The 14,626-nt window shown below is 40.1% G+C and overlaps 1 protein-coding gene across 3 annotated transcripts in view; it reads right to left on the bottom strand.

The window, feature by feature from the left end:
* The window catches only part of MYO1E (myosin IE), a 204,905-nt gene that overhangs the window by 81,663 nt on the left and 108,616 nt on the right, over positions 1-14,626 (bottom strand). For all 3 annotated transcript variants that reach the window (XM_004274688.2, XM_033437039.1, XM_033437038.1), the window contains exon 5: positions 2,175-2,262. In XM_004274688.2, the coding sequence (XP_004274736.1) occupies positions 2,175-2,262 (88 nt within the window). The remainder of the gene's footprint in view (positions 1-2,174; positions 2,263-14,626) is intronic.

Below are 14,626 nucleotides of genomic sequence, written 5' to 3'. Positions count from 1 at the left end.
TAAAATAGCTCATTAATTGATTAGTAATTATATGCTGAAATAATATGGGGATATATTGGGTTAAATAAAATATATTTTAAAAGTTAATTTCATATGCTTTTTACTTTTTTTTTTACTGTAACTATTCAATTTTAAATTATGCATGTGACATGCACCATCTTTCTACTGGATGGTGCTGCTCTAGCTCTTCCTTTCATTTGGTAGAGGAGGCCACTCTAAGACCCTTTTACTCTGTGTAAGGAATACTGGCCTCCGCCTTAAGCTTTCTGATCCCCCAGGACAGGATGGAGCACTATTGATTTAGTAGACAGAGCCATAATAAACAGAATTTCGATGTCTTTTTTTTTTTTTTTTTTGCGGTACGCGGGCCTCCCACCGCCGCGGCCTCTCCCGCTGCGGAGCACAGGCTCCAGACGCGCAGGCTCAGCGGCCATGGCTTACGGGCCCAGCCACTCCGCGGCACGTGGGATCCCCCGGACCGGGGCACGAACCCGTGTCCCCCGCATCGGCAGGCGGACTCCCAACCACTGCGCCACCAGGGAAGCCCTCGATGTGTCTTTTTAAAGTCTACAGCTGACTATGGCAATAACATCACATTAAATGATTCTAACTAAAAAATTAATCTTTAGGGTGAAATCTACCTTGCATCATGATTTCTAATAATAATAATAATAAAAGTTCCCAGCAGTCTGTGCCAGTGATGAGCAGTGTGAGTTTGGGCAGCCCCCTGTGGACCTTGGCCCCCATAGCCATCCTCCACTACTCTCTGGGGGTGGGGGTGGGGGGGCTTCACCAGTCCTGCTGATGCTGATTCCACTACCACAACGAGTAAAACACAAGACAGAAAAGGCTGTATCTACTGCTTTCTTCATACTGTCCTCTTGAACCTGCCCCTTCTCTGCCGATACTATAATTCCCCCCTTTTCTTTCTCCCTCTCCTGTGTCCTCGTTCTCTGGGTTTCCCCCCTTTCCTAATGTTTCCTGCTAATGCTCTAATCCTTCCTCCTTCCTTTCCTTTCTCCATTTAAAAATCTTTGTAAATTTTTTGAATTGGGAGATTTATTCACATCGTTCAGAAAATGAAAGGTTCGCAGCCACTCTCACTTTCTAAGACAGACCGCATTCTGCCTATGGAATGTGTTCTCTCTCTAAATAAATCCATCTCTTACCTATCAAAAAAATAAAGTAACATAAAAAATAAAAGGTTTGCGAGGTTCTACATGGACAGATGCCCCTCCCCCAGTCTCCCAGTTTCCTCCCTGGAGAAATCACTATTATCAATTTCTTATGTATCGCTCTAGAGCTATGCTATACATATGCAAACAAATGTAAATATTATAAATATATGTTCTCCTTTTTCTCAAATGCTAGCACATTATAGGCAATGTTCTGAACTTTGCTTTTTGCAATTCATGATATAGCTTGAAGATCAGTCCCCATCGGTACCTGAAGCTTCATTTTTTTTATGGCTGTCTAATATTCTAGTCTATTATGAACCATAAATTATTTCCCCATAAATTATATCACCAACTGATGAGCATCTGTCTCCAGTCTTCTCCATCATCAAAAAATGTCACATCAAAGATCTTTACACATGTTATCATTTTGTATACATTTCAGGACACCTAAAGGTTAAATTCGCCCAAGCAGAATTGATGAGTCAAAGGGTGTATGCTTATAGATTTGAAAAATATTGCCGAAATGCCCTCCACAGAAGTGTACTAGTTCATGTTCCTACCAGTAATGTGTTAGAGAGTCTACGCCCCTATGTTTTTACCAGCAGAGTGTTTAAAATACTACAAAATTGTTGCCATTTTGACAGTTAAGAAATAGTTTTTCAATGTAATTTTAATTTGCATTTCTCTTATTATCACGGGGGGTGCGCATATGTTCATGTTTTAAGAGTCATTTATATTTCCTTTTCTATGAGATGGCTCTCGTACCCTTTGTCTGTTTTACTTCTGGATTTGTGACCTTTTTATCGATTGTATATAATACTCATTACATATTAGGCATCTCCAGCCCATAACATGCTGTTTCTCTGCATATTTCAAGTTTCTTGGTTATAAAACCAACGTCTTCCCTGTGGAAGAAAAATTCTTTTTAAACAGCAAACGGAGCCTCTTACTTTCACACAGCACAAAGTCTCACAATGGGCCATAGCACCAGCTCACCTGGACTTTGGGGCCCCCTCCAGACACCCTGGAGATGTAGCTCATGATGTATTTGGCAGCCACGGTCTTTCCAGCACCACTTTCACCACTAAGGAAAGAAAGACAAAAATACCCACCTGTGAAGTGGCTCATGACCAGCTCCCTTTCCTCTGAAAAGACCCCCTCAAAACAAAACCCAAAACAAAAGGAAACAGGCAGAAAGGAATTCAGTAAAAAATGCACAATACTCGTTGAGAAAGTTAAATCACAGTAGGATCAGGTTACCTCCCTGACTTGTATGATCACTATTAACATGGTGTGTGGGCCAGTGTTCTGATAACCATCACTGTGTACGGGACAGACAATTCAGCATTCTAAATGCCCAATAATAGGAGGAAGCATGAACAGGAACATTACGGAACATCAGAAGGACAGACTAGACAGATTACAACTGACAGGAAGATTGTAAACACTGCGGGAGAAAAGCACACGAAGCAGTGTTATATGAAATAGATCAGATTCAGATTATATGTAAAACAGGGTTAAAAAACTGTAAAGGAAAAAAAGTACCTAAGAAAAATATTAGCAGAGGTTTTGGTAAAGGAAAAGATACTGTGGGAGACTTCTTTCAGTTCATTATTTTCCAAACTTTTAGTAATCACATATCTCTTCTCTAATTAAAAAAAAGAAAAAGTAGGCACTCTCTGGTTTCAAACCAGCCTTGAACTGATGCAAGCAACTTTATTTTAGAAGTTCTAAAATTAAATGATGAGGTAATATTAATCACATCCTGCATAACAAAGACTACTTCCGTTTGGTGGCCTTACTGCATAGGGAAAGCCTTTTGTTAATACCGTATAGTCAGATCTTCAAAATTCCCGTTTCTTCCCCCAAAATCCCCTTGAACTGATGGCGACCTCAATTCAAAACATGCTTAAGTCAGTCAGATTTCTCATCTCTCTAATGGTAGCCTTTGTACTTCCATGATAGAATTAGATGAAAGGAATCCATTATCATGAAAAATCATGGTGAAATTTAACATGAAAAATTCAGGCTGCTGTGAGTTCCTAAGACACTATTTTTGTTTGCTATTGGTGATCAAGAATTTTGGGGTACAGAGCAAATATTCTGTGAACACCCAACCTAATGAACTGTTACCAATTGCTTAGGTACTCAAGAAAAGAGCAAACACTTGCTTAGGGTCCAACCAAGCCAGGTGGCCCCCATCCCCAAAAGGAAACTGAAATAAATTTGGAAATAATTTGCTCTTTCGAAACAAAACAAAACGAGGATTAGAGTCACCACCATAGCAAAACTCAGAACTCTGTTGAATTTCTTTGAACTAATATGTTATATGCTTAATTAGAGAGATTATAGGGAAGAATGAGGGAACCATCCTCTGTGAGGACTTCTAAAGGTCTGACTCCATCTGTGCAACCATTCAGCATCCTAGTACTCAGCTCCTGACTTCCAGGTCACATGAATACAGACACCAAACTGGTATTTCATAAGATATGGCGGAAAGGAGAAAACCAATGAGCCTGGGATGACGTGTCACACTGATTACAGAGCCATGCTTTCTCACAGGCACAAGGAGGTATAAAAATATTTCAGCTCCATGAGGAAGTTATCTGTTCAAATGGTCCACGTAATCAGAAGATTTATACCCTAGATCCAAGGTCAAAACATGCACTCTCACTCATTTGAAGCATAGGTTTGTTAACAATGAAACTCCCTTTTATAATGTTGTAAATCACGTGAACATTCAAGAATACTGGAAAGTCCAAGAGTACAATGGTACAACCAGCCTATATAATATTACACAGACATTTAAAATAATTAGAAAACTATGTGGCAACATAAAAACAATGCAATTAAGGCTAAGTGGCAACATAAGCAGAAGACACTGTACCTATAACGTGATTACAACTATGTAAAAATAATGTATGGACAAGAACAGAAATGGAACAAGGAAAAAGAAACAGTTCTGACTTGTTGGGGGGCTGATATCTGGACGATTCTTGTTTCTTTTGATGTGATTTCTCTTAAGGTTTAAAGTTTTGAGAGAGACAATTACCCATACAGTTCATATTTTTAAAAAATATGGGACTTCCCTGGTGGTCCAGTAGTTAAGACTCTGTGCTTCCATGGCAGGGGGCATGTGTTCGATCCCTGGTTGGGGAAGTTCCACATGCTGTGCAGTGTGGCCAAGGAAAAAAATAAAAAAAGAGGAACAGAAAACAAAAAAAAACCCAGCATTTCCAGAAAAAGTGGAATCGCACATCATAATGATAATCAACAGGATTAATTTCTTTAGATTATTACTATGTCATGAGTAAACAACTTTCGTATTTAGAATTCCTTAGAGAAAGCTGTGAGTGTGTAAAAGAGAAAAGGAAAAAAAACAATAAATCCTATTAGAATTACTAAATGAAAGTACAGTAATGTCCCCACTGTGTCTTTGGTTAGTAGTATGATTAGACATAAAATATTTTGTGTCTTTTGTGGAAAGAAAAAAAAAGGAAGAATAATGGAAAGTAACTCATTTCATATATTAAAATAAGTATGCCAGGTACATTAATAGGACATCTACATTCTCAGTAACACTGATATTTTTCAGAAGATTTAAAATAATTAGCTATGGCTGAACTTTGATCGGAATTTTCATTTCTTGGATTCAATTTACAGATGCTTAAAAAGAAATTTTATTGATCAGAGGCTGGTAATTTGCTCAGAATATGGTACAAGAATGGAGTGCTCCATAATTACTTGAAGCTTACAGTATACATAACCATAATTACATTGGCCCTTTCAGGGAAAAAAACTGTTTCTTCCCCTGGACTAAAACCCATGTTAAAAGAATGTGGAGGGCTTCCCTGATGGCGCAGTGGTTGAGAATCCGCCTGCCCATGCGGGGGATGCGGGTTCGTGCCCCGGTCTGGGAGGATCCCACATGCCGTGGAGCGGCTGGGCCCGTGAGCCATGGCCGCTGAGCCTGCGCGTCCGGAGCCTGTGCTCCGCAACGGGAGAGGCCACAACAGTGAGAGGCCCGCGTACCACAAAAAAAAAAAGAAAAAAAAAAAAAAAAACATAAAGAATGTGAAGGTATCAGACAGATTATACAGCATATGTGAAATTGTTTGCTTTGCATCTCACAGCAATTAGAGCAATTTGCTTTGTTTATGGTTATAAGGCCTTTCTTAAGTGCCTTCACTTGACTACTAAAGTGGACCAAAAAATACTCTAGAAATGTATGTGCCTTAAAATTAGAAAAATGTCCCAGTGGTCCCTAAGTCCAGCAGCCTATCAGAATCCTCAAAGTACTTAAAAAATGCCCATGTCTGGGCCTGTCTTCAGACCTGCTGAATCCTGGTCTCCAAGGACAGGGCTTAGAAATAAGGATTTCTAACAAACTCCCTAGTTCTCATATAGCTGGCTGGGAACCAGCTAAACGAATGTAAAACGCAGTCAAGTCAGATTTCATAGGAAACGTCAATTCAAATAGGAAATAATGTAATGTTTCTGACTGCATTCACTATACAAATGGAAACATATGCTACAATTTCAAAGAAATGGAAAGAATGTTGGGGGGGTGGGGTGGGGTGGGGGTGGAGCTATTTACAATGATACATTAATAATTGGATTCAAAGACTATAATTGTTTTTCTTAGTCTGAAGGTTATTCCACACTTAAAAATCAATAGTGTTTTCAATTCAGTTCAACTGATTCTAGCAAATGTAAAAATATCTTAGTCGTATTTGGGGGTGGGTATCCCAGAGAATAGGTACAGTCGACCATTCCTCCTATCTCCCCCTTGCTAGTCTCAAAATCTCTCTGCTGGTTCTTACCACACTAGCTGTTGTTCCCTTGTAACTGTTCAAGTTAATGTAATTGAAATGCTGCTCTGCCTACTTTACATTTATTTGCACTTTAGAAAGGATAAAAATTTAAAACAAAAATTGTATGTGCATTTGCTTACCCAGCATGCACTATCTAAGTGCCTCCTCGAGGCTGGGATGAAATGTGTCTCCTGCCCTGGAGGGCATGTGCACCAACACTGTGATAACACCTTGGAGATATGGGTACAGTTTTAGGGATTCCTGAATTTGTATTAGGAAAAGATTCCTAAAGAAATGCACAAGCTAAGTCAAGTCACACTACTTACATTTCAACCAGACAGATAAAGTTAGCCAGGTAGGGGAATGAGGGGGTGTGCGTGTGTATGTGTGTGTGCGTGTGTACATGCACACACACAGGCAAGCATCAGAGGGCGGCATTCCTGCCCAGAGTGAATGATTGATAAGGCAATGAAGTTATGAAAATTCCCACTGGGTCCTACTCTCTTAGACCTGACTTTTTTCTTTTTTTATATAGGGACATATTCGTATTAAACTTGACTCTTATTTCAGAAGGTATAACCCAAGGGTTAAAAACACAGAGATCGTTTAAAAACTTTTTTCTAATTCTACAGTTATAAAAGATAAACATATTGGTGACTGAAAAGAGTCCAGATGAGAAATAACATCAATTCCAAAGGAGATTTGAAAGCAAACTAAAATTTTGCAGATGTATTGACTGTAGCATGTGTCCGCTGGGTGGGTAAGGCATGCCAAGGACTGCTCTAAGGGCTTCAATCATGTGATCTGGATAATAGCCCTGTGAGGTAGGGACTATTCTTATTCCCATTATTTGATGAAAAAGGCTAAGCAGCTTGCTCAGGGACACAGAGCTAGTGAATGGCATCACTAGGAAAGGACCTGAGATAGTTTAAATCAGAAGCCTGAGCTATACTGCTTCAGATGAAGGTCTATATTTAGATAGTCAATTAAAATCAACAAAGTGTCCTAAAGAACTCCATGAATAGCACAGTTCATAGTATAATCAAACTTTTAGTTACTGAGTTTTTACTGATACACACCCCTTGAAGCAAGGTTTCTGCCAAAACACTTATTATCTCACACACAGTCGGAGCTAACAAGTAATAATAGCCTGCATCACTGTGCTCACAAGACAAGATGCAATCGGGAAGGAGAAACACATCAAAGAAGATTCTGGACAGACTTCTCCAAAGACTCAATTCACACACACCCTTCCTGGCAGCCCTACTGGATCTGGGAAAGAAATAAGTCTGAAGTGAAGCATCTCTGTTGCCCATCTGAAGGGTTCCAGGGCTGGAGAGAAAGGGGTGATCTGTCAGAGCTTGTGATGACACTGAAAAGTAGAGCCTCAAGTACATGCAACGGCTGGAAGTATAAAATACAAAATCAGACAGACATGCCAACATGACTGAGTAAATGATAAAAATTCATTAACATAATGAGGAAAGTGAGATAAGACAACTGTTATTTCTTCCAAATCAATTAGTATTGTCAGGCAGACACAATTATCACCTATGGTCTGCCAAGAAAGTGGCCCCGGGGCAATGCTCACGTTGGCCCAGCCTGATGCAATAGGAAAAACCCAATGTTTAGTCTGAACACCAAGTTTCAGCCCCAGCTCAGCTACTTATTAGCTCTGCAATTCCTTTTACTGTTACTACCAGGTATTTTACATCACTCCTTAACAGTTAAAAACAATTTTTTATATGTATTTCCTTATTCAATAGCTTTCCTTTAAGGTATTAATCCCCATTTTGCAGATGAAGTGACTGAGGTTTGCAGAAGTCGCACACATTCGACAGAATAGAATAACAAGTCTACCCCGTGACTCAACCCCAGAGATCTTTCCACTGTACCCCATGACCATGGGCAGTAACAGGTTACTAACCAGACAACCTGACACCTGCGGGCTCAAAGCAGCAGAGAAAAGTGGAGAGAGTGTACTAGGGGAGCCAGGCAGCCCTGGCTTGAGGCATGGCTTTGCCACATTTCAAATGTGAGACGTTTAACATGTTTCATTACCTCTCTGAGACTCGGTTCTCTGATCTGCAAAAAGGGGGGTTGTAATACCTAGTTTACTATGTTGTAAATGATATAAGTAAAAGATGCTGAGATACAAAGCAAATACTTAAAAAGGGGTTATTATTATGGTTATAGATAATATATTAATTAGCTAATGAGTCAGGCTTCCTGAATAACACTCTTTGACGAAGCCTGGTCAGGGAACTTGGGGTAGAAGGGCACATTTGAGCCCCCAGCTCTTCAAATCCACAGCCAGAGGGCAGGCCTCATGCAGACCCCACCGTCAGGGGTGTGAGCTAACTGGGCCTCCCAAAGCCAGGCCAGAGGGACAGGGAGCCTCAAAGGATGCTGGTGCTGGGATAAACAAGAAATTGGGTGGACCGAAAGAAACAGAAAAGAGTTCCAATGCTAATAATAAAAGGCTCCTGAAATACATCAAAGACAGGAAGTCAGCTTGAGAATCCATGAGACACTTGACAGTGCTGAGGCAGAGAGCAGAGATAAGACATAAGCCAAATATTAGAAGTGATCTGATTTTTAAAATTATTTAAATCTTTCATCTTTACTCCTGCAAATCTTAGGGATCCCAAACCCAAAATGTCTCTTGAAGAAGATAGTTCAGAAATCTTAGATCCAATAGTGACAACTATCTCCTTTTCCTCTACGAAAATTCTCATATTCAATCAGTCACCAAATCTTTTGATGCGCCTTCAAAAGATCTCTCACGTCTTTATCTCTAAAAAAAATATTTATTTGGCACGTATTCAGGATACAACCTACCAAGACTTTGCAAATGTTGTATACACTAAGAACAGAACACCCTACTTTTCAGAAAAACAACTGCTTAAGAATATTTCAAGCAAAAGAAATCAGAAACTGGATCAAATGTGATGCTCTCAAATCAACATCACGTTTTTTTAAACGCGCTAGGACAGCAAGAACGGATGCAGGCCAAAAGTGGAATTCACTTTTGATGGCAGCAATAAAACTGCCACATAAATGTTCTCTAAGACCCTGTAAGTCTTTCCAGAGGTCAGCTGGCAAGGGCTGCAGAAATGCCTCTGGCCACAGTGCCATGGTCCGGTCTGGTGATACAGAGATGGTAGAGAATATGAGAAAAACTTGCCGTTTCTCCTTCCCCTCTTACCACACCATGATTATTTTATTCAGTAAATTTGCATAGATGTCTCTGATAGGTCCAAAGGTACCACATATGCAATTCTAAAACACAAATCCAGATTCTGGATTCTGGAGCACAGAAAACTATTGAGTTAAGCAGATTTGGGTTGCTCATTTACTGGGCTCATGGGTGGATACCTGTGTCTTCAGGTGCTCATCATTGTCAATGATACTAATGTAGCTACAACTGTTGTGTCTTTCTCTTGGCACTGCCTGGAGTCCACATTCACTTCCTATTCCTTTAATTCCTTCAGAGGCTTATGGAATGTCACACATCAGTTTCCTCTTTGCCTTTCCAACTCCGGTCAGGCCCTCATAACCTCACTACGTATCTGATTTGCTCAAGATCCCATCACTTTTCTACCCCTAGACTCGTCTTTGTGAACCAGCCTTCCGCGGTATCGTGTCTCTGCTCAGAGACCTGCAAGACATCACCAAGGCCTGAAGGTTTATCTGCAGATCACCCAGCCTGGGAATGAGGATTTCAGGAGGCTTAGTCTTGGTGCTCAACTAGAACAAATTGGGGGGCTTGAAAAAAGATATTGGATGCCCTGGGTCTACCATAAATCAGTTGAAAGAGAATTTTGAGAAGGGTAGCCTAGATGTCTTTATAGGCTCTGAGCGAACAGCGCAATTCAGGAATGGGAGATACTTATCCCTGGAAAGTTAAATTAATGAACGCAAGGCACAGTGGATGAAATCAGCATCAACGGCAGCCACTCTCCCTGACCTGTCTGCCAGTGAGCTCTTGGGGAAGACTCGGGAAACATTAAGGCAAATCCTGGCTGTTTATTCCTGATAGAACTTAACTTACTGCATGGTAGGGGCTGACAGGACAAAGGGTAGGTTAATACAAAGGGGTTGGCCTACACGGAGTCAGGACAGGAAAAATCAACAGCAGACACGATAGGTTTTCCCCAAGTAAACAGACTACTGAGGGGCAGCCTACTGTCTCCAGATAAAAGTGGGGGCCATGACATGACGACATTAGCCACTGTGATCATCCCTCGGCTCGGAATCCAACCCTCTAACGGTAATCCAGCAACCCTCACGGACTGTGTTCCAGGGAAATAATCAACAGAGCAGTCCACCACAGGCAGAATTCTCCTTATAAAATCATGAACTGGGGTCTAATTCACACTCACTTGTGAGTCTGGTTGGCCAGTCAGTCAACCTGAGGCTGCTCAACTCCAGCTATTTTGACAAATCAAGTCTGTACATGTTTGCAAAACTCAGGACCAACAACTGATCAACAACAAAGGAGGCAAGAATATACAATGGAGAAAGGACAGCCTCTTCAATAAGTGGTGCTGGGAAAACTGGACAGCTACATGTAAAAGGATGAAACTAGAACACTCCCTAACAGCACACACAAAAATAAACTCAAAATGGATTAAAGACCTAAACGTAAGACCAGATACTATAAAACTCCCAGAGGAAAACATAGGCAGAACACTCTCTGACATAAATCGCAGCAATATTTTTTGGATCCGTCTCCTAAAGCAAAGGAAAGAAAAGCAAAAATAAACAAATGGGATCTAATTAAGCTTAAGAGCTTTTGCATAGCAAAGGAAACCGCTGATAAAATGAAAAGACAACCTACTGAATGGGAGAAAATATTTGCAAATGAAATGACCAATAAGGGGTTAATATCCAACATATATAAACAGCTCATAGAATTCAACATCAAAGAAATAAACAACCTGATAAAAAATGGGCAGAAGAACTGAACATTTTTCCAAAGAGGAAATGTAGATGGCCAACAGGCACATGAAAAGATGCTCAACATCACTAATTACCAGAGAAATGCAAATCAAAACCACAATGAGATATCCCCTCACACATGTCAGAATGGCCATCATCGAAAAGAACACAACTAACAAATGTTGGCGAGGATGTGGAGAAAAGGGAACCCTCATACACTGCTGGTGGGAATATAGATTGGTGCAACCACTGTGGAAAAAAGTATGGAAGTTTTTCAAAAAACTAAAAATAGAACTACTCTAATAGAATGACCCAGCAATTTCACTCTTGGGTATATATCTGAAAAAAACAAAAACACCAATTGGAAAAGACACATGTACTCCAATGTTCATTGCAGCATTACTTACAATTGCCAAGACACGGAAGCAACCTAAGGGTCCATCAACAGATGAATGGATAAAGATGTAGTATATATACACAATGCAATATTCTTCAGCCATAAAAAAGAAAGAAATTTTACCTTTGCAGCAGCATGGATGGACTTGGAGGGCATTATGCTAAGTGACACAAGTCAGACAGAGAAATACAAATACAAATGACATCACTTATATGTGGTATCTAATAAATACAACAAACTAGTGAATGTAACATAAAAGAAACAGACTCACAGAGAGAACAAACTAGTGGTTATCAGTGGGAGGTGGGGAGGGGCAAGATAGTGGTGGGAGATTAAGGAGTACAAACTAATATGTATACAGTAAGCTACAAGGATATATGGGACAACACAGGGAATATAGCCAATATTTTATAGTAACTATAAAGGGAGTATATACTTTAAAAATTGTGAATCACTATATTATACACCTGTGCATATTACCCGTACATCAGCTATACTTCAATTAAAAAAACAAACTCAGGGCCAAGGCTTGGATGGAGGTCTGCACTTGAGAAAGCAGCTTGTCTTCTTCCTTGATTTCTTTCTTTTTAAATTCAATTTGTTACACTGATTTCTATCCAGAAATAATCAGCTGCCAGTCCATCCTGTCACTGTATCCACCTCTTCAGAAAACATAAGATTGGGATGGAACTGATAAGATTGCTTCTATGTGCTGCATTATCCCATCTAAGCGTACACATTTCATGGTCATCACTTCGTAATGTACGGCTATATCGAATCACTATGTTGTACATCTAGATCTAACATAGTGCTGTAGGTCAATCAAACGTCAATTTTAAAAAATCATAAAATTTTTTTCTTATATTAATATAATTTTCTTTTAAAAAACTTCTTTAAATGTATTTGACCTTCATTTCAGTTTCTTCTATAGCATGATTTAAAATGCATAAAATATGTATTGTCCTGGAAATCCCAAATATATTTCTCTCTAAAGCTAAATGCTTTAAACAAAAAATATTTATATACATATATTATTAATAAAATGTTTAACAAATCAGATACAAAAATTTAATAATTAATTTTAAAATTAAAAATAGATAAATAAAAGATAAACCATATGCATTTCATCATGTAGATAAGGTCATATACCAGGGAAAACAGAAAGTGAAAGTCTAAAAGAACACCAGAGAGATTAGATCATCATTAATTTTTAATTTCCTAATTAAAGGATACTAAAAATTCCTAGTCTCTCCAGCTATGGCAGAAGCCCTTTGCACAAGGAGCAGACTTTTCTTCCAGCCCCCAGGAAAATTGGTATTGTTTGTTTTCTGTTCACAAGTGCATTCAGGTAGGCAGCACTGGACTCAGCCCTAGCTGAATGAGCACCCAGCTCTCCCATGTCAGTAGCTGCAAACTTGGGCTTCTCTACCCAGAACAGCATTTCCCTGCCTTCCCTTCCCTCAAGCATTATTTGAAAGAGTTCCAAAACGCCCAAAGCAGGTGAGACCTCAGAGGTCATTTGGTCAATCAGTTCACTCCTAAGTGAAGACACGAGGCCCAGATGAGTGTTAGGTTTGCTGCCCAGGATCACAGAGCTGGTGAGAGTGAACCACAGCACAGCAGAGATAGCAAATCTACTTTCTCAAAGCAGATGAAGCACAGCTCTTGGGTAGTAAAGAAATTTGTCTGGGGTCTTTGGGAACTGGCCAGTAATTTATGATTAAGAGCTTTGGAAAGCCGTGTCTAAGTTCTGACCCAGGGAGAAAATGGAGGCTACAGATATTGGACCAAATCTTCAGGAGGGCTGGAGACTAGCGGTCAGTCATGCAGGCAGTATGTGACTGAGCCCAAATAAAACCTCTGGACAGCAAAGGCTTGGGTGAACTTCCTAGTTGGCAATACTGTCAACTCCCACACCACGAATGGAAGGAGGAAACACCATCCGTGACTCCACGGGGAGAGGATGCCCAGAAGCATCACACGTGGACCTCTCCCAGACCTTGCCCTTGTGTCTCTACTCTTTTCTGGTTCTGCTTTGTATCCTTTTGCTCTAATAAAACGGTAACCATAGGGTACAGTGCTTTCATGAGGTTTGTGAGTCATTCTAGTAAATTACTGAAATGGAGGGGTTGGTGGGAACCCCGGAACTTGCAGCTGGTGTCTTGTGGAGGACTGTGCCTTTCACGTGTGAAGTTTGGCTTGACTTAGGGTGGCTAGTGTCAGAAGTCAAAGCAGCTCCCTGTTCCACCATCTCCTATATTAAAGCACAGACACTGCAATAGAAATGCCTGGAGCAGGGCCTTCAAGTCTTTGCCACCTGAACACTGGAAAAAAAAGATCCTACAAGTGGGCATGTGTCCTGCTTCAGGGCAAGTGTACTGCTTCAGGGCAAGTGTACCCTGCACGACAGACTGAGGGGATCCAAGAGAGGGAAAGGGTTGGGCTACGAAATAAAGAAGTAGCTCCAAACGGGAGAAGCTCATGCAACAAGACCATTCCCTTCCTCCTCATCTCACTAGGGGCCCAGGAGGAAGGAAAAAGGGCAAGGGAATATGTTAGAAAACTCATCCTATCCTCTCTCATTTAATTCAAGTCAAGAAAACACCTCCCACCTCTCTATTGGCCAGTGACCTCCACTTGGGGTCAAACAGAAGCATTTCCGATTCAGCAACCAAACTCAACACCCAATGTTCCTTCCAGAGGGCTTCACCTGCAGCTAATTAAATATTTAGATCTAACTTCCCATTTACAGAAGATTGAAGGCATTAGAGTAACGAGACCATGAGGAAGCAACTGGACCAATCTAAAAGGTGTCTATAGGAAAAGTCAACGGAAAAAAAGTCAACGGAAAAAAAAAATAATGGGAGAGGGGAACTGTGGTAGGATTAAAAAAATGACTCATAAACAAATGCAGCCAGTGTTCCTCGATTTACATAAACTGGCGAGAAAGGACATGTGTGCCACAATCACAGAAATTTACATAGAGACTGCTTATCTTTAGATGATATTAAGTTAGTATTAATTATTTAGTTGTGATAATGGTATTGGGGCTAAGTTAGAAAACGTTATTTTCTACACATGCATAGAGAAACATTTAGAGGTAAGATGTCATGAAGTCTGTATCTCGAAATGCTTCAATGTTTTTGTTTTATAGTTTTGACATTGGAGCCCTGTAATGAGTTACACAATTATATAACAAAATTAAAATTTACAAAATTTAAACTCCTAAAACCCAAAATGAAATAAATGAATCTAACTGTAGTTCAAGTTGGCATGTTAATGACACAGAAAAG

The sequence above is a fragment of the Orcinus orca genome, chromosome 2, assembly GCF_937001465.1.
Source record: "Orcinus orca chromosome 2, mOrcOrc1.1, whole genome shotgun sequence".
Classification (NCBI taxonomy): Eukaryota; Metazoa; Chordata; class Mammalia; order Artiodactyla; family Delphinidae; genus Orcinus; species Orcinus orca.
The sequence above is the reverse complement of the archived record's forward strand: the minus strand, read 5'-3'. Positions and strand labels throughout refer to the sequence as shown.